The sequence below is a fragment of the Camponotus floridanus genome, unplaced genomic scaffold (genome assembly GCF_003227725.1).
Source record: "Camponotus floridanus strain SB8 unplaced genomic scaffold, Cflo_v7.5 scaffold88, whole genome shotgun sequence".
In the NCBI taxonomy this organism is placed as follows: Eukaryota; Metazoa; Arthropoda; class Insecta; order Hymenoptera; family Formicidae; genus Camponotus; species Camponotus floridanus.
The window spans coordinates 1-24,267 of record NW_020229858.1 but is presented as its reverse complement, the minus strand read 5'-3'; the positions used below and the strand labels follow the sequence as shown (position 1 = coordinate 24,267).

The 24,267-nt window shown below is 33.0% G+C and overlaps 1 protein-coding gene across 4 annotated transcripts in view; it reads left to right on the top strand.

Annotated features, from left to right (window-relative positions):
- LOC105248045 (sodium/hydrogen exchanger 9B2) overlaps window positions 1–24,261 on the top strand; it is a 29,914-nt gene extending 5,653 nt beyond the window's left edge. For 2 of the 4 annotated variants that reach the window (XM_011252595.3, XM_020026497.2), the window contains 6 exons: window positions 632–802; window positions 6,889–7,263; window positions 16,082–16,346; window positions 19,059–19,259; window positions 21,356–21,520; window positions 23,162–24,261. In XM_011252595.3, the coding sequence (XP_011250897.1) occupies window positions 711–802; window positions 6,889–7,263; window positions 16,082–16,346; window positions 19,059–19,259; window positions 21,356–21,520; window positions 23,162–23,689 (1,626 nt within the window). In that variant the 5' untranslated portion in view covers window positions 632–710 and the 3' untranslated portion in view covers window positions 23,690–24,261. Of the gene's footprint in view, window positions 1–631; window positions 803–2,820; window positions 4,916–6,888; window positions 7,264–16,081; window positions 16,347–19,058; window positions 19,260–21,355; window positions 21,521–23,161 lie in introns of those variants that run through there. The other 2 variants (XM_025414700.1, XM_011252594.3) reach the window with 2 other exon arrangements.
- The last annotated feature ends 6 nt before the right edge of the window (window positions 24,262–24,267 follow it).

Genomic DNA, 24,267 nt, shown 5'->3' with positions numbered 1-24,267 from the left:
GAAACGAAACAACGTGTTCCCTAAATTGCGATACATCACTGCTTGCCAAGACAGAACATATCACAAATTTTTCACCAATTTTTCCGCGTGGATAGATAAAAATGTTATGCAATTTCCGTTCTCGAATTGCTTCGAACTCACAATCTATTTAGATATTTAAGTTTGAGTATTTTTTTGTTTTAATTAATTATCAATGTCGATAAAAGCATCAAAAAAGCAAAATTTGTCACAATTAATTTAAATGTCAGCAACATGATTAAAAAAAAAATAAATTCTAAAAAAAAGCAATGTGTGCACTATTGATTTAAATATTTTATATTGGACGTTTATTCTATATTTCTTTTCATTTATTTAACATATATTTTTTCTTATTTTTTTGTTGGTTACAGAAAAAAGAGTTTAAAATTAATTTTTACGGATTAATACAATATTTAGTTTTATATTTTTTTTAATTTAAAAGTTGCTATTTTAAAAGTAAACATTTTTAAATTTGAAGATTTTATTGTATTTTAGATTTTATTAATTCTTGAATGAAGCAAATGACAACTAATTCAATTTTCCATATGAGAATTGTACTTGTATAAATCATAAAAAACCAGAAATACATTCATAATATCGTGATATTAAATAGTATTGCAGATTACGGACGAGCATTATCTACGTACGACGCATGGAGCCGTATAAGAATACTGCATTAACGAGGGACGACAATGCTCGACTTCCGCAAGCGTGTCCGAGAAGCGTACGATTTCATCATTAGTAGAAATTTGAGTCGCGATGTGCCCACGGAACTCGGAGGAAGGTGAAATTATTTGTTTTGTCTATTCGTAAAAAATATGCTTTGAATGAATAATGACCAGCACGTTGTATGTAAATATTTGTGTCTCATTTTATAATGCACGTATTATAAAAATGTAATATAAGATACATGCTATTTGATATATTTTACACATTATACGGCATTATATTAAAAACGATGACATTTCGTTTTAAAAAAGAAAAGAAAATCAAGAATCACATTCTTATCTGTATTTTAGATTTACCCCACAGGGATTTATGATTTTGTTAGCATTTCTTGATTTTAGAAAGTTAGATATGTGGATTTAAGAGTTTCGCATCTGAACAATTTTATGATTCCCTGTCTATTTACTCCTTTTTCTTCATTAAACTTGGTTGCGATATCTTGTTAACGATGGAACTTTGTCGATAAATACAAGTACAAGGAGCTGCTATAAATTCTTCCTGTTTTCTGCACGCGTATTCCAACCGTCAACCATCTCTCCAACATATTTCATTTCCTTCTCCGTCTAGGACTCCTCCTTCCTTCTGTATTTTCTCGTTCACCAGACGAGAAATAAATTAAAATAGAAATTTGCACACATACACACACACTCACACAATTTCCTGCGCTTTAAGAACTCAATTCTATTCACTCTATTTTCGCCCATTCAATTTGCCGGTCTTTAATGTAAAACTAAACTTTAATAATTTTGCAGAGCACTAATGAATAAAAATGAAGTGGAATAATAGCAACCACAGATTTCTCGGAATAAACTACTAAAATGTTAATCTAATTCTTTCCCTCTCTGTAATGTAATTTTATCTCTCTTTTATTTTATTAAAATATTATATTATATTAATACCAAAAGAGAGAGGAGATATCAAATTAAGTTTCAAATTTTACAATTTATGAAATATGAGATTTTTCAAATTTCATTGTTGCGTTATTTCTTTACATATTCGAAGATTAAAGTTTTTCGTATAACAAGATCTATGCGGAAGTTCATTTTATTGATCCAAAGTTGGAGAAGTCCATAAATCGAATTCCGATGAATGGACTTCCAAATAGAATTATGTACAATCGTATAAGCAAACAAGCGCGATGACGAAATGTGACAATAATATTAACAAGTGCCCAAGGATCGATCAATAGATGATGAAATTGATACGAAACAGAACGATTTGATTCCCGATACAGGAGGCCGCAATAATCGCATAGTAATTTTGTTGATTGCACTATCAATAGAATCGCATTATGAGTGCCTATGATTACAAATATGTATCGCATTTGTGCTTATTTACATTATAGATTAAATCGAAAAAATATCGCTTGGAAAATTAAAACGATTGATAAATGATAAGAAGCGAATCTCGATAAAAGGTCGGCATTTAGTTTTAAATAATTTTCAGTTTTCGAAATGTGAAAATTAAAAATGCTTTTTGTTGTTATCATATTATTATATATTACTTGTTAATGTTAATATTATCGATCTATTAAATGTAATTAATATAATATTAATAGTAATTTATATTAAACTGTGATATTATATTATCATATTGTGATATAATTAATATTACACTAAATATAATTTAAAATTTCTAATTATTTAGCATTTAAGTATAAATATGAAAAGATACTAAATGAAAAGCTTCATGTTTTTCCATAATTTAGAATTTATATTCTAAATAATTTTTAAATATCTTCTAATTTATCTTTTAAATAAATAACGATTGAATCTACTATCCATAAATTTGAAATCGTCAAAAATCTGATGAATCATGAATCAAAACGATTCGTGAATTAAACATTATCCGAAGAATATAAATTCTTGTAAAAATTCAATAGATTGATGAATAATCGGAGATTTATGAAACTATAATTATTCTCGTGAAATAATGATCGATTATGAATACCGGCCTCAAATTGTTAATTTCAATATCGAGTATCGTTCAAAGCGCTCATGAAGAAGAAAGATTGACGATAATGTGTGCTAAAATTATATGATCTTTATATTTTATATTGTTATATATGTAATATTATATCCTAACTTAATGGCATTCTCAAAATCCGTTATTTGATGCAACGCTATCAAACATAAGTGTGTGCATTGCTTGATTTTATCATTTAGATATTGATAAAACGCACGACATATCAACGCAGCAATCACGTGTTTTTTTTTATGTACATCCGTCTTTAAGTGCAGCAAAACGAGGAAATTGGCTAAGATACGACTGTATGCCAACCACGTAGCAACTATTACTAAAGCTGTCAGAAAGGATTACTTTCAGTTGTCAAGAATTTTGACGAGGGATAAACCTGGGATCGAAAATTTACATCCAATCCCGTAATATCTCGGTATTAGTCAATAAATGCTCACTGAATGATGTACAGTGATACGGTATTAAATTATTAGTAACATTCATATTCAGCGCAATCTCTCTGCGTCATGCTATTTCAAATAATTTTTAATATCGAGGGATTGGAAATATTTCCCGTGAAAATAATCGATTATTATGAGGATGAATGAGCAGTGTAAATAGAAATTAATACGCTAATTAGATGTGTATATCCGTCATTCCTCACTAATACCTATAGAATTTGCAAGCGTTGAAATTTCCCAGCAGGTTTGTCCATTGTATTTCGATCGCGAGACTGCCTGGCGAAATTCAGGGCGCGGCTAAAATATATATTCGATTTAATTTGTCGATCTTCCGGATCGAGGCTCGGGACGAGCCGCTGACAGAAACGCAACGGACCGTTGCCAGTTTGTCAATGAGGTGAACAGCTGTGCCCATCCTGTGTGCATCGCGCGACAATTATCGTCACGGGCCGCCGTGACTGTCCGTGCTCGTTCGTCCACGGTTCGAGCACTTTTTACGAGAGAACCCCACTACCCATTCGCATAAAACACCACTGCTTGCCGCGCACTTTGTCGCTTTTAGTCGCTCGTTAACCGCGTCGTCGCTCGTGCTATCGAAACGACGGGGACCGACCGGCAGTAGACTCTTCTCACCGTCCTCACGCGAAGGGGACTCCGTTTATGCGAAAGCCTGAATTACGCTAAAGCGAGATGCACCGGTCGCATCGAATCCGACCGACATCGCGCGAACTCGCGATCGCGTCTCCGCATCGAAGCGAGTAACCGTGGATTCGTCGAGCCGATGAGACCTCCGTCATCGTCGGTTTTTCATCGAGAGCGCGAAGTCATCACATGGACATCTGTTTGCGATACATGTCGCATTGTGGAAAAGTTCGCTATCGAAGTGCGTCGATGTCGACCCTGAGAGACGCGCTAACGAGATGGACAAAACTGTACCTCCAACGTAGTGCGGAGAACCAATCCGGGAAACAAGCATAGAACACAAGAGATAATCTGGTAAAAGCGGGCTAAGGTGCCAAAGACGTCAATCGTCGCAACGTATTAGCGTCGTCGTCGCGACAACCGATCACCTCGTCCCTGTCGCGACAGTCAACTCCTGTCACGAGACTCATCTGCTAACGATCGTCGCTAACGTGGCAAACGTGTGATTCGTCGCAATACGTTCAGCGACTGTGCTTCGGGCTTTTCACGATCAATAGCATCAGTGTATCAGAATTGACAGTTATGTCGTGGTCGATGAGGTGATTTCGATCGCGTTTGAACACAAATCACACTTATCCACAGCTTCGTCGCGTGGACAGATCGATCGACCTATTTGAGAAAATTCCCGCAAAGAATTTCGGACCTCGTTAAATTTTTAAAATCTGCTAGATCGTTAATCAATTGACATCGACGAGATTCTTAGCAATTGAAGATCAGCAAGAAATGGAGATCGATATGAGCGGCAGGATGAACAAACCCAACGAGGAATTAGCGAAGAGACGAGTGTCAATTAGCGATCAAGTTATGGGACTTGATAATCCCGTCTTCGAGCATAATCGGCGCATCAGCGCGAGTTCGGAGCACAATTCTGATCAAGGCAGACGGAAATCAATCCTACATCACGGCAGCAGTCACTGCGAGAGCGCGGAGAATATTCCACAATACAAGTTTGATCTGGAAAATGGTAGGATCAACGGTAATAGAAAAAAATCGGCCTATAGTCTGTCCAGTTCGATCAGAGACAAGATTGAATATTCCGAGGAGCTCGAGAGGTGAGACTCGATTATCTTGATAAACTTTGCAAGATCTATCTGTCGATACTTTCGAATCTACTTTCGATATTATTCTCGATCGACCTATTTTGATAACTTTTATCAAGTAAAATGATGATACATAATCGTTGCATTTTATGAAACAATCGAAACATACGTGTAGCAATAATACAATTAATCGTAAAAAAATTGTAGAGATACCAGCACGAGCATGTGATAATGAGTCATGTGTAATGAATAAATAAACCAATTACTCGACAGGCGATAATAGATCAAAATAACTATATATTTTTTTTGACATTTTATCGTAAATTTTATATAATTTTTTAGGTAAACCATTAGTTTTGATCAATTTCATTGTTTATCAGAGAAAAGTTTACCAAAAAAATTGTCAAGATCTCTTCAAGAAAACAATGAAATGAACTTCTAGTGAAAATTTTATTTTAGAATATTTCTGTAATTTTTTAGAGAATCTTATATAATTTTAAATATCATTGAATATATTTATATAAAAGTAATATTTTTAAATTATTGTCTAAGTTTTCCACTATGTACTTTTTGCTACATATAGTTAATAATTTTACATAATTCATAATTCAATAAAAACTTTTCTGTAATTTGTATGACAAAGCCATCCAAATTATTTATGTGCTAAGGCGACATTTAGCATCATGAATTATTCTATTTTGTATCTATTGTTTATCACTTATATTCATTTTCTTGATGGTGATTATCTGTGCGCAAAAATATAAAACGCTCTACGTCTGTTTACTAAAAACCTGATTAATTTACATAATTTCAGCTGTACACTTGTGCTTTCTTTTTTGATGAGTTTATAAAAGGTTTGCAATATTATTTCATTGTTCATTTGTGATAATTTTTACAAAATCCATTAGAAATATTAGCAAACTCCTCATAAAAAATCATGCTTTTACAAAAAAATTTTGAAAATTTAATTAAATTATGTGAAAATAAAAAAAAACAAAATGTATACTACATCTATGTTTAATTTACTACATACTTTGTATTAATTTACAAGATGTTTCAAAATTATAGCATCTGTTTTTCATTAATCCTGCAAATTCTGCATCGAATTTTTCAGAAATTTTAATTTAAAACTCAATCAGTAAAAATTTAATTTAAAATTCAAGTATAGAGTTATTAAAAAATTATAAGCAAAAGAGAGAGAGAGAGAGAGAGAGAGAGAGAGAAAAAGGAAAGAGAAAGTAAAAGCTTTTCTCAAAGTATATAGCTGATAAATTATTAACTCGAGAATTTATAAATTATTAATTCTTGATAAATGAGTATGTATATATTATGAATTATAATATACGCCTTCAATTTTATAATAAACTTGTTAACTCGAAATTATTATTGTACGCAGATATAATATAGTGTAATGGACTGCCGCGTGTAAAACCGCAAATAAAATTACCCGTTTGTATTACGTGGAAGTATATAGACAGCATACATTAATAACCGTCAGTATCACGCTTTGAAATCACAGCTAGTTTATCAGTTACAAATTGTCTCCGCGGATAAGCTAGCAGGTCAATTAGTAGACTGTAGTTATTAATTTATACTCGTAAAGACGTTAATCCAAGCAAATTTCTTTTAAGCGATGTCTAAAGCAATTTTTATTCTTATCGCAAAGAGACAAGCACTTCTTTGTCTTTAAAGTTTGCTCCATCACGATATCACATCTCTATCGCACTTCAAAGGATTTAAATTTTATCAGGCAGTCTTGATACCGATGAATAATTATTCATGTCAAAAACCTACTTGATATTCGTGTGCTATGTAATTATTTGCAGTATCTTTAAAATGGAAGATTAATTTTATGAAGATTATACCACTTTAAATTCCTGAATCACGCGTTATAAAAAATACGTTGGATAAAGGAGCAATACTCTCTATTGACCGCATTTCGCACATAATGTCCACATCATTTATTTCATTTACGTCTCTTCTAGGTCGTGGCTGTATCTATTTTGCGCGCGATGTCACGGTCGCGACGATACTCCATCGTGGGAGCCACCGGGTTGGAGAAAAGCATGTCCTCAGCCGTTCTGTCCAACATATAGGAAATTCGCACGGGTATTGTGTCTCTTCCTTTTGGGTCTCCTACTCTGGGGTATTGTCTACTTGGTAATCGGCGATGATGCAGCCCCGGGTGGTCAGTTGTTCGGGTTGGCCGCCCTGTGCATTGCCGCGCATTTCGGGGGTTGGTTGATGTCTTTAACTACCCTTCCAGCCTTGATCGGTATGCTGATCACCGGGCTGATACTTCAGAATGTCGGACTTGTGAAGATCGGAGGACAGTACACCATGATGATTGCCCTTGTACGGTGAGTCAGTTGTGGAATTTTCAAAGAACATTTTATTTTGGAAAACTCTCTTTTTTGAAAATATGATTATTTCTAATCGCAAAAAAGCTTTTAAAAATAGTAAAATGTCTATTTTTTAATCAATTTAATTTGGAAATTATTTAATTTAATATTTTATATTTAATTTAATATTTAATATTTTAATTTAGGATAAAAATGACAATTGTGATAATTATGTAGGAATAATAGATTTATGAGATGATTATTTAATTCTATCAAATGATCTTTCAAATTTTAAAGTTTATATTATTGCATACGAAATTATTTCCTTTTATATTAATTGATAAAAGAATAATTAATTGATTTTTAATTAGAAAAAGTCACGTATAAACTTTTAAAGCTTTATTTCATTACGGTCGAAAAAGATTATTTATAAACCAATCAATCAGGTCAGTAAATTTTATCTCAGAATCAAAAGATGAAAGGTAAAAATTTTGATACGAGATATAATATAACGATTATTTGAAAAATGATGTTTTATGAAAGCTGAAATACACACAACACAATCATATATAACATTTTCGACGTACAAAATGATGAAACTGGATAGATATTCTATCTTCTGCGTTTACTTCGCGTCTCATAAAATATTGAAAAATAGAAAAGGAAAGATTCGGAAAACTTTTTTCTTTAATAAATAGATGAAAAAATTCACTGACAAATATATATGTCTAATTTTGGATAGAATCAATCATCAGTTTAAATCATATGTTATGAAGATTTATTTGATGAACAGAGAGGATAACGACGTAGAAAAACATCTAATATTTTTCGATCAAGATTTCTTATGTTTTGAGGCTAAATTAAATCGTTATTTTCATTGTGAACAGTCATTATTTTTATTCATGTATCATTATTGCAAATATGGCAAAATTACTCGAAGGTTTTTCGAAAGTCTTAGTAACAATCGTCTTGTTGCGATTGCGAGGTGACCGCTTTTTAAGGTCGAGGTCCAATGACGATGAATCGGACACGCATGACGATGGTTCTATGCGTGGCATAACAAGTACGGCTTTAGTAGTAATCAAATTCAAGTTGCATCCTCACTAACGAATGCCACTGACATGAGTATCGGATAAGATTCGTTGAGTTTCCCGCAATCAGCTGCCTTCTCTTCGCGTGGGATAGTTCGTCAAGGTTTTTTCATTTTATAATAACAGAAGAATATGCTATAGATCCGTATCCTACAATTGCATGAATCTTCAATTATCGTGCAGTTTATGCATTTTTCAACAAAAAAAATAAAGGGACGATATTTGTATTTTTTTTATTTTCATTTTATATAAATATAAAATTTATATAAATATAAAATAAATATATTTAATATGAAAAATAATTATAATAGGTAAAAAAATTGAACTTATCAATATACTTGACAGTTTGTTAACTTCATCGATATCATAATAAAGATTGAAGTTGATGAATTGGCTCTATATTCAGTATATCTTTATGTCATTTCTTCATGTCATTAGAATTTTTTAATGACTAAGAGAGAGTGATGATATTAATATATATTAATTTATAAATAGCATATTAATCATCACGTGCATCTTATTTGATAATCACTTTAGTATGGATATTATGAAACAAAATATCAAGAAAAATTTCAGATTGTTTCAATGTCTTGAATATTTTTTGCTAAAAGAAAATCTCTTGCGAAAAATCGTTATACATGTAATGACATATTTGTATAAGTGAACATTTATTATAATGGGATGTCAATAATTATTTTTATTACACCAATTATCTTTCTCATCAAGATTCCTAAAAGCCTGTCACGTTTTCATTTCGAAATAGATTTCCGACCATTGTGCTTGGATTCGCCCGCTCATCGCCCTTCCGATTGCTCAAATTCACCTTATGACCCGAGCGGCCTACTAATGACAGCGACTGCGACGAAGCGCAGTTAGAATCGCAAATGTCGAGCCATTGGTCGATCGTAGGAAATGCTATGCTTAACCTTGCTAGGAATTTAATCGACGCTAAAACAGTTTTATCGGTTATCGATGATCGGCGAAATATTGCTCTCTCTCTCTCTTTTCCTCTTCACAAATACAATTATTTTACATTCAATTTATGATAATATCCTCTTTTCGCGATAAAAAATTCAATTTTTTACAAACTCTGACAAATTCTAAATACTGTTCAAATCCAAAGAAAAGTATAAATAATGGTTTTTTGTGTTTTATAATAAAAAATTTCGTTATAAATTCGCACTAGGCATATCTCGTTGTATCAATTTCCTCAGATGTTAGTTCTCGAGAAATCATTGATAAGAAAAACATTTAATCATTTATCTTGAATTCAAACAGTATACAAGCTCGTGTAAAAATTACATGTCGGTAATTATCGATGTTTCTGGAATTAATTTTTTTTAGCTATTTACAAACAATATGTGCTTCAAGCACATGATGCTTCGTGCAGTCTACTTATTATCGCATAATATAATGCATTCGGCGTGTGATAACGCAATCTGACTTTTTTCAATATTGCAAGAATATCTTCATAATCTACTGATCCATTTTATTATCGATACATTCAGATTTATTGATAAAAATCTTGATTTATTGATAAGAACCTTGTTTTTTTCATGTAATTCTCAATAGCACTTGACAAGTTTGTTTAAAGGAAAAATACACATAGAAAGAATGAAAATTCTTGGCTACATAAAATAATATAATTTATAAATTTTTAATGATAATTAAAAAATAAAGATTTTATATAAATATAACAACTATCAATATTACGCGACAAAATATTGCATTTAAAAGATCATTAAAAAATATTATATGTTGCGAAAAGACCTGATAAAATTCATTTCCATTAAGCTTAAAAGATAATACCAAGGTTGCGAAACTAAATGACATCATAAATGTTTCTAATTATCTTCTAATCTTTCAGGCTGTCAGACTTTAGATTTTCTTTGAGATATTCTCTTAAACTTTTGCATTACGTAAATTCTCCAGTGATATTGAACAGAATTGACGGTTCCATTTTTGATAGAGGACAGTAATGAGTTTTCAAGGGGAGAGCGACGAAAAGTTATATGTTGGAGTTAAATGTGAGACGTATCGAGTTTTAGCGATCGTTTACGCGCATCGTTGAAGGCTGTACGACTAAGCTAAGCTACATACAAGCAAACATAAGCTGTGCATTGTAAGCAATTTGCTTACATGTTTATGCTTAGGGCAAAGCCATCCGATATATGCTAGCATAAATACCCCTCTCCCCCCCAATTCGCGGCCCACTACAAGACTAATAAAGTGATCAAATCGCGGTTAGCTTCTTATTGACTTGCATAATTTATCGTCAATCATCAGAAAATCATCGAAATGAGATAATTGTGAATCTTAATAGAATCACATATTTAATACAATTTTTTCAATACAATTCGAATCGTTTTGTAATTAAAGTTCCCAGTAGAAATGCAGTCATGGGTGAATTTTTACTGGATATACAATATTTATTCAATACTCAAAAAAATATTTTGCTGATATAGATAGATTTTTTTACAGAAATGTAACAACAAAAATTTATCGCTATTTTTTTATCTGCTAGAACATTGTTTGTAACATGTAGAATTTGTAGTTACAATCTCCAATAATATCTTCAAATTAAGATTCTATTGTCAAATAATTAATAAAAATAAATAATAATTATCACTGCATCGGATAAAAAAGGAACTTCGATATAACTAGAATGAGCTTTGAAACGATTTTTCTGTATGTCAATTAGACTTTATAACAAATGATTCACTTTAACATAAATAGCAAATGATTCATTTTAACATAAAAATGCCGAGATAGACTTTTTTTCTAAATTTCACTAACAATTCAGATATAAATTCTCTAGCATTCAGATCGATTAAGTACAAAACAATATAATATGCGATGTCGCAGTATTTCTTAATTATTTATTAATTAGTTAATTTTTCATACCTAGAAAATTGCTACAGTTGCAAAATCATTTCTTTGAACGGAAAACTATAAAATAACTTGATCATCTTTTACAATAAAAAATATGAGTTATTTGTATTGCGATATGTCAATACGATATGTATCGATGTATGAATGACACATTTTTTTGACATTGATCGTCAAAAAGTGAGGAAATTCTTCTCACGTTTTGATTCCTCCACTTGTTCGAAATTTCCATTTATCCCCGATATCTCGGTAACGCATCAATCCCGTATTTTTTCCTCGTGTATTTTCTCGTCCCGAGGAATCTTACGCTTCCACATCGATAAATACGAACGTGAATCTGTCGTAAATATTCTTGCGACATACGTGTGCAGCATTCGCCGCGTAATTTGCACGACGCGCTAGAACGTGTCCTTCTAGGTACGCTCATTTTGAAAAAATTCCTTTGATCCTCCGAGATTGAAGTAGAGCGTATCGCGCGATATTTACGAGAAACGCAACGGATATTCTCATCTTCTACGGATATTCTCATCGTTTCTCCTCTCCTCGTCTATTCCTCCCCCCCTCATCTATTCTCTTTTGACGCCCACGTGTGTCCCCAATATTTCAATTTATATTAATTACACGTTTAAAACTTTGTAAATTTAAAAGAACCGCATATTAAAATGCGCATATTCGCTATCAATTAATATCTATTCAATTTATAATATGATATCTATTAGCAATGTATCTGTGAAACTCAATAATATCATATATTTCAGATAATTATATAACTATTAATGCATAAAATGTGTGTTTGCATTATATATTATTGCTTTTTCTCTCGACGCCATGAAAAGGCTGCGAGAGTTTATCTTGTTTGTAAAATTCCTCTGCTACATCACTGCTGCAACGAGTCCGTTAACATGCGCTCGTTTACTGATGCGAATGTATATATGTTGATTATACGGATCGTAAATTATACATGTGAGGATGGAGCCGCCTTCAAAGTAAGATCGCTTTTGATCTGCAAGAAAAACTAGAGCAGCAATGTCACACGATTCGCGAACAGCGGATTTCGATGATTGCTCAGAAATTGATACGCAAGTATTTGATCGCTGATACCATGTAAAAAGATTGAATATTGAACACGTGACATCAATCGCGAAATTATTAGATAGATGATAATTGCTCGTATAACGGAGATTCTCGACAAGAAAAAACTCTTGGGAAATCGGATGTAACGATGCAACGTCGGAAGTTTAAGGATTGAAGGCTAAAATTTTGGAATACTAATTTAACGTGCCAAACAACTGCACTTTGCAATTTAAATGAAACGCCAACGAGGGATTCGCGCTACTAAATTATAATCCAATATTCATTTTTGTTTACATAATCATGAAGTCATGGATCGCTCATATGTTTCACATATTCATTACGTAGCCGCGTTATACACGACAATTAAGCAAACATCGAGACACACATTTATGCTTCACGAGACATTGTACAAACGTATTCGGTATTATCAATTATCGATCTTTCGTATCCTTTACATCAGTGTTTACTGTCTCTATTATACTTTTATTACACGCGTGTACCACAGTCTTATCATCTGATGAAATGTTTAACCCCTCTACTATCATACAAGAGAATAATGAAATTAACAGAAGAGCACTTTTCTCTCTCTACTACATTTTAATTAAAAATAAATATCTTTCGTTGTTATATTATTATTATATGTGTCGTGTATATACATCTGAAGGGAAAATTATTTATTTATTATTAAAACACGATTGGAAAAGCCCGTGTGCTATTGTATTACGGTGTGTATTACGTAGCAATGTGTAAAATGCAATAATGATGCTAATCTTTCCATACATATTTCCCCCTTAGATAATTATAATTAAATACAAAAAATAAACTTGTTTAAAATCTGCAAAACATTGTTTTTCAGCACGTGTTCTATGTGTGAAATATATTTTGCGTGTTGAAAATAATTAATAATATTTGCATCTCTCTTAAAATATGAAAATTTACTCTAATATTCTAATATCTGTCACTTTGATATTTATATATTATTAATAATGAAAATTTATTTATTAAGTTTATTAATGTTTTTTAAATTTTTCTAAGAAAACAAATTCGAGTTTATTTTTCTTAAAAATAATTTTAATTTTAATTTTTAACAAATTCATCATAAAAACAAACGTGAGACACTTTGAATGACATTTTCGAATTTTGCGATCACTAAGTAATATCCGATTTCGTGTGAAGATCACATTTCAAGTCGACGAGATAACTTGGAGCAAGAGTTAAATCCGTGAGAAGGAAAATCGATTGATAGGATCGACACAATTGGTATTTGCTCCGATTTTTGTCTCAAACCGTATATCTATCTTCAAAATATAAGTGAGCAAAGTGTTTGGCTAACTACATATAAAAACATGATGATAAAGCTAAGCGATATCATAAGGTACAAGAGATGAAATAAAAATGTAACTAAATGTAAATAAAGATGATCCCACCTTGCCTTTATCGAGCAATCGAGATAGAATTTCAATAGATTTAAAACCAAATCGCTTATCAAAGCGAAAGTGAATTATTTACACAAAGTTATTACTAACATTCGCGAAACACTTAAAACCGACATTAATGTGCGCTTAAATATGATGATTACATATGAGGTATTTGCGACTCATGATAATGCTATAAAAGCATTGTTATGAGTCATTTGGGTATTTAGTTTGCTTTCAGGATAAACCTTCCGGTATTAAGCTTTCTCACCAACTCAAGGTGTACCCGTTGGAAAGGTTTATTTATATAAAAAATTTAATATATAATTTGTAATTTATTTTATAACTAAAAGATATTATGACTCTAATTTTTACATAAATGAATTAATATACAAATAATAATAATAATTTTATATTCTTAAATATAATATTAATTATATTCTTGAATATTAATATTTGCGGATATTAATATTCAAGAATATAATTAATATTATATTTAAGAATATAAAATTATATATATATATATATATATATATATATATATATATAGTTAAAATTAAATATTTGCGGATATTAATATTCAAGAATATAATTAGATTTATCCATTATTTATATGATAAATTTTGATTGAATAATTTTCGGATAAACAATAATATATACCTAAAGAAAATTAAAGCTAAATATTGCGTTAAGTAATACATTATCGTTGCGATATATTTACGTATTATAAAATAAATTTATGCGAAATATTTTTTCGAAGATTAAATTAATTATTAATTAAATGATTGATGTATTAGGTAGTACTGGTTTTCATTACTTTGATTCGCGTTTAATTTAATTATTTTAATTGATCTTTGATAGTTTACGTATCTTATTATTATTCTTGTCAATTTTAATTCGATTTATAAATTACATTTAAATCGGCGAAAAGTTTAAAATATCAGATTGGATATATTTGACTTTTTTAATAGAGTTAGAGAAATAATTATTATTTCGATAACGATTGTAATATAAAGTTTATTAATTTATAATTTTTATTTCTAAAATTTTGATTCCCATTTGAAATATTATATTTTTAATTGTAATAAATAATTTACGCGAGATATACGTTTCGATAATAAACTATTATCGCGATACATTTACGCATCGTTTATTTTAAAATTGATTAATCGTTAATTATAATACTCATACAGAATATTTTCCAATATTTGTTGCAATCGCATTTCGAAAAGAAATTTGATAATATACAAACCGTCGCACTATTTTTTTGCTCAAATCATGTTTAAATAATAAGATAATTGAGCGTCTTAATGAAGTACCGAGAAAAACTATAATTAAATATGACGATTAATTTAATTAACATTTCAAAATATTCAACATTTTGTAATATAATTTGAGATTGTATATTTTCTGTATCTCTCTTTGCATTTCAAATTAATTTTGATAATTGAACTAATATCATACATAAAATCTAATATATTTATTTAAATAATATAAATTACCTTAGTTTAATCAAAAAACGATTCGTAAATTAAATTTAATTAATATTATCATTTTTATGCCAAATTTTCATACGTCGAAAAAACATTACTTCGGAATTTGGGATACTTTAAATTATAGTTTAAATAATAATTTGGGATATTTTAAATTATTAGTTTAAATAATATATGATGTAAAAAAATAAATGGCACATGGCTAGCGTGCGTTTCGTAAAAGTCTAATGGGAAATAAATATCACATGTTGTATTGGCGTAAATTCGACGCGTTTCCCTGCGATCGGAGAGCGACGTCGCATAGAACGCGACTTCGTAAACCTTTCTCTCGCCGGGAAACTCGTAATAGGATAAGTTTCCTAAGGTGTGCCTTTCCTAAACGGGTTTCCGAAAGTTCAAGACAACCAAGGCTTTAACGATCGTCCGCACCTGAATTTTCATCGTAAAGCCGCGCCCGATGTGTGTGCGATGAGCGTCGCTCCGAAACTTTTGTCGCCCGCTTTCGATTTGGCGGATTCGAAGGTTTCGAAGACACATGAATTGCAGAAAAGGGATACATCAGCCTTTTCTGCGTTCTGTTGTAAGAAAGTTGGTTAACTTCTTTTCTTTTGAGTGTGTTATCAAACTTGAAAATATGCGTAATGTGATCAAAACTGCGCGTAGCGAACTTTTCCTGTAACGCCTTTTTTTTTTTAAGGAAAAAAGATTATATAAAAAGACTATCTTTTTCTTAGAAGAGTTAACTTTTGATTGCGGGTATTTTTTCTGCAGTAATCAAATTGTAATGCGCTCCCAGTTACTTACTAAATATCGCATATTGCTGAAAAAAATTATTATATACATAAATGTGACTTCTCTCTTCTCTTCTTTGCAGGAAAATCGCTTTGGTTATCATACTTACTAGAGCAGGCTTGGATCTCGATCCAAACGCTCTGAGAAAATTAAAGGTCACGGTGCCAAAGATAGGTTTGATACCATGGGCGGTGGAAGCAACGGTGATAGCAGCGATGACGAGATACATCTTAGATTTACCCTGGATATGGGGTTACCTCCTTGGAAGCATCATAGCGGCCGTCTCGCCAGCCGTTGTAGTGCCTTGCCTCTTCAGGTTACGTGCCAAGGGTTACGGAGTCGCCAAGGTAAGACCGTTTATTCCGTCCTCTGAATATTCACTTATCGCGAGATTTCATCTCTCATTTAGAAAAATGGGTCGTAAGTCTCTTCTAAATTTAATTTCGCCCGACTTCTGTACACAGGATAATGAAATATATTTATAATAGATCTAACTTTTTAAGCGGATAATAAGTAGCAAGATTAACCTCATAAGATATTCGCTTAAGAATAATTAAAATCGACACCACCGTCCAAAAATATTTATTAATATGCAGTTTTATTTTTTTTATAATTTTTCTGATATATATATATATTTTTCTATCATATTTCTCTCTCGTCTCCTTTTTTCTCATCTTTTTATTATACTTTTTTCTCTTTGTGTTTGCAATTATAATTTTATTCGCAATTTTACTTATGCAATTAATAAATTATGTAAACGAAACTAAAAAGAGCAAAGCTTTACAAACTTTCAACAAAGAGAAACGAATAAATTACACGGTGCAAATGGTGATTATTACAAATGTTGCTAAATTAATATTTAATTGTAATTGCCAGAGTAATTGATTACATCGCGGCTCATATATTTTATATTAATTGAATGTCCTGGCAAAGCGAATAACAGCGTGGGTATGCAGCCGCTATGTTTGACGCGCTCAACATTAGCGCATTAGATGAGTTTCCATGTTAATGAACGCAACGCGCGCGAGAGTAATTAAATTTCTTTCGTCTTGTTATGCAGCAACACGATAATCGCGCGATAACGGTTTCGCGGGAATGGAATATCATTCTCGTGAAATCTAATTTATACATCGTACGATGTTTTGTGGATGCATCGCTGAAATTCTTTATTGTACGAATCGGGAATCGGCCAAAATTCAGGCAGGTACCTTCGAACATGCAGCCGCGCACGCGATTTTCCTCCCAATTTAATTATATGGCCGCGCTAGAAGATTGCATCGGGGAAATTTGCAAAAGTTCGCAATGCGGCAGCGTAAGGATCCGATATGATACAAAAGAGTCTCGGGAGTTGCAGTGGAACAAAGACGAAACGGAAGAAGAAACGTACCGGACTTAAATAATTCAGTTTAGGAAATGGAGTGGAAGTTGCTTGAAGAGTACAAAGACCATTGCAGTGAATGTGATATTCATGAGTCGAAAAAGATCCTAGACAATACTTCTTCATTTGGCGGAATGTAATGCAACGAGGCCGGAAGCGAGAGACGTCCCAACGTGATCCACGCCAGGCCCTTGATATTCGTCGGTTGCGAGATATATCAAGGATTCTTATCGCGTCGCGGTGGAAAATTTTACGACGAGACATTGACCGATCGTCGACGTAAGAGCTCTACGGGTACCTACAAGAGTATTCGTAAGCACTCACGAATGCAAGCTCATGACGAGCTGAAGGAAACTCGGAACGCTGACCTCCTCGGCTGATCTTGACGTAGTGATCGTGTGCCGCGATCTATTAGACGTCTTCCTTCCTTCGTTCTCTCTCGTTCTTTTTATAGTCCGACTCCGAGAATCACGATAGTCGGCAGACTTAAATCCCGAACGAGCTATCGTGACACCGATAACGCTGCTCTGACACCATAAGGATCGTGCTCGAGTATCGTCGACTACTCTCAATAGCACCTCATCTGGTTTTCTTTTACTTTCTTTCTCTTTTCCCTCCGATCAGAGCTTTTATTTCTTGAGAGAAATGATTTCTCATTAAATATTTTTATAACAAATAGTTTGAAGTAGTTTTTAAAAAGTTTTTTTTTATGGATTATTTTCAACGATATCTTAAATCAAACGAAAGCTTTTTCATTTGTAATGTTTAATGGACAAACAAATCATTTTCACATTTTAATTAAAACATGAATACTGGAAATACATAAAAATTAAGTATCTCTCTTTTCTCTATTATTTTACGGAATCACAAAATATGCATTAAATCGTTTCAAACACAATACAAAATAAATATGCAAAATTTCATATTTGTTTCGTTTATTAATGAAATGATACAATACCATTAAATGCATCTCTGAAATTATATCATTATAAATAAATAAAAAAAAGTTGTATTCATTCTAACGAATATAAGTTCAAAAGGATTGATTTTTTTCCTTTTTATAACTTTGGCATCTCTCGTTTTAAAAAATTCGAAAAAGATTCCTTTTAGTTTATCCATGGATTCATGTAATTTTTTAATTTATTTGAACTCGCTGAAAATCTGCTCGTTTCATATGTATAGCAATAAAAAATTTTCATTAACGAATATATAAATCCTATCAAAGAATGATTATGTAAAATTGTTTTATATGATTTTTTTCTTTTCGTTTCCTTAACTGCTTCGTACAAGAAATATTTTTTGCGCGATATCTGCGCGCATGTATGTTATCTAGAAATTTGTAACTGTATGTCGCGATAGATCAAAATACTAAGCTGAATATACATTATACATTTGCATATTGCCTACAATAACTATGACGATAAATAGTTAATGCATATTTACAACTCCAGCTTTATATCATTGCACATTGATATTATCAAACGATATATTCGATATTGGAATCTGTAATGTTAACTTTTTTATTCATAAACACGATTATTACATATCGATGAGGAATATGATTTGCATATACTATGTATATATGTTGCTACGTATGATATATGTACTGTCACTTATACAGAAAATCCTGAAGTAACATTTTGATTTTCGTGGAATTAATGATTTTGCAATGTATTTCTAGGGGATCCCGACGCTAATTATTGCGATTTCCGGAATTGACGATGCGGCATCGGTGGCAGTTTACGGTATTATAAAGAGTATCATGTTTTCCCACGACGCGCTATGGTACCAAATTCTTCAGGGGCCCATCGCTGTTATCGGTGGTCTGGGATTCGGTATCATGTGGGGCTGGTTGGCCAAATACGTGCCAGAAAAAGGCGATGTAAGTACTTTCCCGCTGTTTGGTAAACTAAACTGGGCGTTAGAAATTACGATTCTGAACTACATTTTCGCATTCTATCGAATATGCGAGTTGTATCGAAAAATATATGAATAAATTTACAAGAAAGAAATATTACTTTTCTTATCTCTCTCATACTTGAATAGATGTCATACGACGCGAAGTTCACACGATGTGCGCAGATGTGTTTTGAACTTCCTCTTTAAGAGAATAGCTTTCATTCATAAGTTATGTCAGCCGGCGTTCGGAAAAACGTGGTTTCGAGAAGAAGCGACATAAAGTGCGGGATATATGTAACCCAGCAACTGTATATATCGCCATTTTCGAAGTTTCCCATCTTTCGATTCTTGAAACACACGCGAAAGATATGAAACAACCGCTTAAATAATAATATCGCGCCAAAGTTTTCGAACAAGAGAGGATGCCAATTAAATTATTTTTATTCACGTAAATATAATTTGCATGAAATTAACACAGTTTGCATTATTTCCTTCGCTGCATACGGGTCGTCGGATGATATGAAATCGACTATACCGAATCGGAATACAAGAATAACAAGGGTACGAGCGAAAATAGGGTCAACTAGCGGGGTGTCGTTCACCCCGCATCGCATCGCACGATGAATCTCCCCGCAGTAGATTCCGCTGCACACCGCGAAAGCACTCGTGAGGATAGAGCACATGCGCAAATCCGAATAAATCTACTATCGCCGGATAAATCCACTTACAACAGCTACCGTTTTGCTGCGAAAATCCTGTAAACACTTTATGAATTGCGTACAATCAGATTGCCACATCCGCAAACCGTCGAGTATCGTAAACGTACTTTTGTCGCCGCATAAACGCTCATATTTTCTCGATGAAATCTCCGAATGAATTTAAACACATTTGCCAATTATTAGCCATTTCGTCAAATAACTCTAAAAAGCTTTACAAAAGAGAAATAGGACATCTTTCAGATATATCTTTATTGTATACTTTTTCCTTTTAATACGTACGGCATTTACTTTTCTTATATTCTCGAAGTTATCGGAGACTTTCATCTATCGAGAAATGCGCTTTTATATCTTATGTAAAAATCGAGGATAACCAGGGAATTTATAGTTAACGTAGGCGTCTTGCAAAAATAGATCCGCCCTCGTTTGCGCGAAGGATACTCAAAATAGACAATTTAGATTTTTTTTTATCTAGAAGATAAACAGATAACGTATCTTTTCGGAAATATGCATCTGATGATATAATTAAATGAAAAACTTTTTAATAATATTTATTCAATTCTTTATTTAGATAATTTTATTTGAACGAGATACTATTATAAGATTTCGCGGTGATACTGCACCGTTTCCTTCATCGATCGCGAAAGTGAATTTGAAATCTAATGCAATTTGACCCAAGATCTGCGAAGATAATTTAGATGAATTAAATGTTTGAGGGCAAATGCTTTCGAAAGAGACGACGTAGGAGTGGTTACCACATCGGCACCCTCGTCGTATCTGAAGTATCATTCATGTAAGGATTAACGCCGTGGCACTGCGGCGATAGTTGCAGTATTCTTAGCTTGCTGCAACCTGATTTAACGGTTTCGGATAAACTTAAACTACAGTGTAGAGTCAAGACAATGTGTTTAAAATTGCTACTTTCTTCATAAATCCTATTTATATCCTATTGTCAGTCGCTAAGTTTGTATTACTTCGTAGGCTATATATTTTCGTCCTCCTCTTGATATTTATAGCATACAGGATCGTCTTGCTTGGAATATATACGAAAAATTTATTTTTATAATTTATATATCTTATTTTAGTGAGCTTTTCTTGTGAAAGGATTTTACTACAAGCGAAACGTTTTAATGATAATTGAATAATGAGAATGTGCTATTATAGGCGAGCTTAAACCCCCCGATATTACTCAAATGCATCGTTTACCGTATCAAGCGTATATATCGACCGTGTATATCAAGATGAGAGAGGCGCTTATATTTGGAAACTTATCTTTCATAATGAGATCAATAAATCACTTCGTAATCATGATACGGCGCTTCCTGTCGGATCCTAACACTTCGTTTATGTGCTAATGTTGCAGCCGTTCATGGTGCCTCTTAGAGTGCTGATGTTACTCGGAGGAGGGTTGTTGGCGGTTTTCGGCAGCGAGGCAATCGAGCTCGGGGGTGCTGGGCCGCTTGCGGTCGTAGCTGCAGCTTTCGTCAGCTGCTACTTTTGGCAACAACAAGGTTGGGAAGTGGACGACGTAAGTACAAATTTATAAGCAAGCTTTGAAAAATTTATAAGTCCTCCATCTAATATTTCTCTGATGTTTGAGTAAATCCCTCTGATGTTTGATAAAAGATTTATACGTCCTTTGCTCAAACTTTCTCCCTATTCAAACATCGGATATTAAATAGAGAATTTGTGAATTTCTCATGACTTACAATATACTTGAAATGCATTATACATGCGTTGTTAATCTAGTCGCGGGTAATTATAAGGTTTTAAATTATTTTCGAACGATCGAAGAGAGATAATAGATACTCGACAAGCTGAATTAATCCAAAAGATATTGCGTGTAAAGCATCGAGATACTTTCATCGACATTTCAAAATTTCTATAAAAATACAAAAATACAAAACACTAAATATTTAATCTGTCGGCGGAAGGAACAGGTATCGGTGACGGGAGGCGCCGGCGGCGTTTCACTCTCCTGCCCCAATAACTTGAATCTCGTGAAATATTCAGGCCGACGTATCGTCGCTATCCGGGCGGGGGTGCGGATTGGAAGTCAACTGGCTCGTTCCTATTTCCGCATCTCGCGTCGCATTCCCGCTGTCGACGACGGCGGTGGCGGCGACACGTTCTTTCGCACGCGCGTTTCGTGACGTGACTGTAACCAGCACATCTGTCGATATTACACCCCCCTCTGCATGTGATATGCGCGTCGTATGTCATGGAGCCTGTCGGCATAATATATTCCAGTCGGATTAATTACTGCGCAACAATCGCACGATGATGCGACGACGGCAATGCCTTTTGTCTTAAATAATCATGAATGATGTAATTTATTCCGAGTTTAACCACTATTTTCCGCGTGTATGTAAGCACGATATTACACGACATTAAATCTCATCAGATATAATATCGTAGAATTAAATGGAACTAAACGTGCATATATAATTGGATTAGAATGCAAATATACTTTCACACGTACGTATATGTACATAAATATATATATGTAAAATTAGATATGATGATATATAATATAGTTTGAATACAATCTATTATTTTCTCTAAAATATTTGACATACATTTTTATATATACATATTTTTTTTAATGTTCAATGTTATCTATTTCATCTTAAGAAGAGCTACATTGAGGAAATGTATATTGAAGAATACGTTATCATTTTCTTGTATCTGCGAGACTACCGCGTACCATTATCAGGAAATTGCATGGAAATAAATTAAATAAATCAATATCGTCGAGATTTCCTACGCACCGCGAGCGCATGTAAACAATAGAGGTAAATACGAGCCTGCACACACCGCGTGAACTCTGGATATTCTGCATTTCCATGCAACGCTGGAAGATTTCCATATCCCGATATCGAGCGCATGGACAATGCGATGCGATATCATCGCCGAATACCGAATCGGTTATCCTTTAAAGGAAATTCAGTGGAAAATCATTATTTTGGAAATCATTTTCTGTTGGAAAAGTCGCGACATTTTAACGTTTTACATTGTATATGCCGGCAAATACACACAAATTTCCACTGTTGTTGTCTTTCTTATATTTTTAATTATTGAATATTACTTTCGAAAGTAAAAAAAATTTCCCTGCTTACCACGTCTATTATATATCTTATCAGAATTGTATGTTTGTTTAACATTGCAGAATCCAGTAGCTACATCTTTCGAGATCTTCTGGATGATATTTGAGCCGATCCTGTTTGGTGTTACCGGTGCGCAGATCACGATCAGTGAACTGGAAGGGAAGATCGTCTATCTTAGCTTAGGCTGTTTGGTTGCTGGCATCGTTATTCGGATCGGAGCAACGATGGTGTGTGGAATCGGTTCCAACCTCAATCTCAAGGAGAAAGTGTTCATCTCTCTATCATTGATGGTCAAGGCGACCGTACAAGCGGCCCTGGGTCCTGTCACCCTCGACGAGGTCAACAAAGGTAATCAACGTGAGGTCGAATATGCCGAGATGATACTGATGTTGTGCGTCCTCTCGGTGCTTTTGACCGCACCGGCGGGTGCTATCATCATCACGCTCTCGGGACCAAAGCTCTTGACGAAGACTTCCACGCCGATCGCTCTACCGGAAGCTTGGAAATCGCGCAGGCCATCGATGCGTGACATATCGATTATCAACGAGGACCCGGATCTCGAGGAGACCGCAAACGAGAGAAAACCCTGATGACCTCGTTTAAATCACGTTTAAAGTCAATTTAATAAAGAGTCCATCTTTGTTTCCCAAAAGTGCCTGAAAATGTCTACTTTGATTATTCAAAGTATCACTTAAAAATCATAAACTATATTTATATACTATTATTGGCGAGATATTAATTATTATCCAGACGAAGTTTAATAATAACTGAAAATGAAATAATTATAGTGATATCGCAGTGATATTGTAGAATTGTCTGGAGTTATTTAAATAAATTTTCAATTTTATTCAATTTAATGCTCATCGATATTCTTGTCAGATTAATCATAGCTCTAGCATAAATGCAATCATTCTTTATACAAAACGAGAAGACGATCGTGGAAAACCTTGTATATTTATACTATGCTATAAAGAAAGATGTGTTTATTTAAAGATTTTATGGCTCTAGGGGATTTCGAAATTCATACGTCCATAAAATTCATACTAGAAATTATTATATATGTATATATTTTTATATAATAATGTTTATATATTATTTTTTTTCCTAACTATACTTTGCGCACGAAATTTATAAGCAAGATATTATAAAACATCTTTTATTATATGTA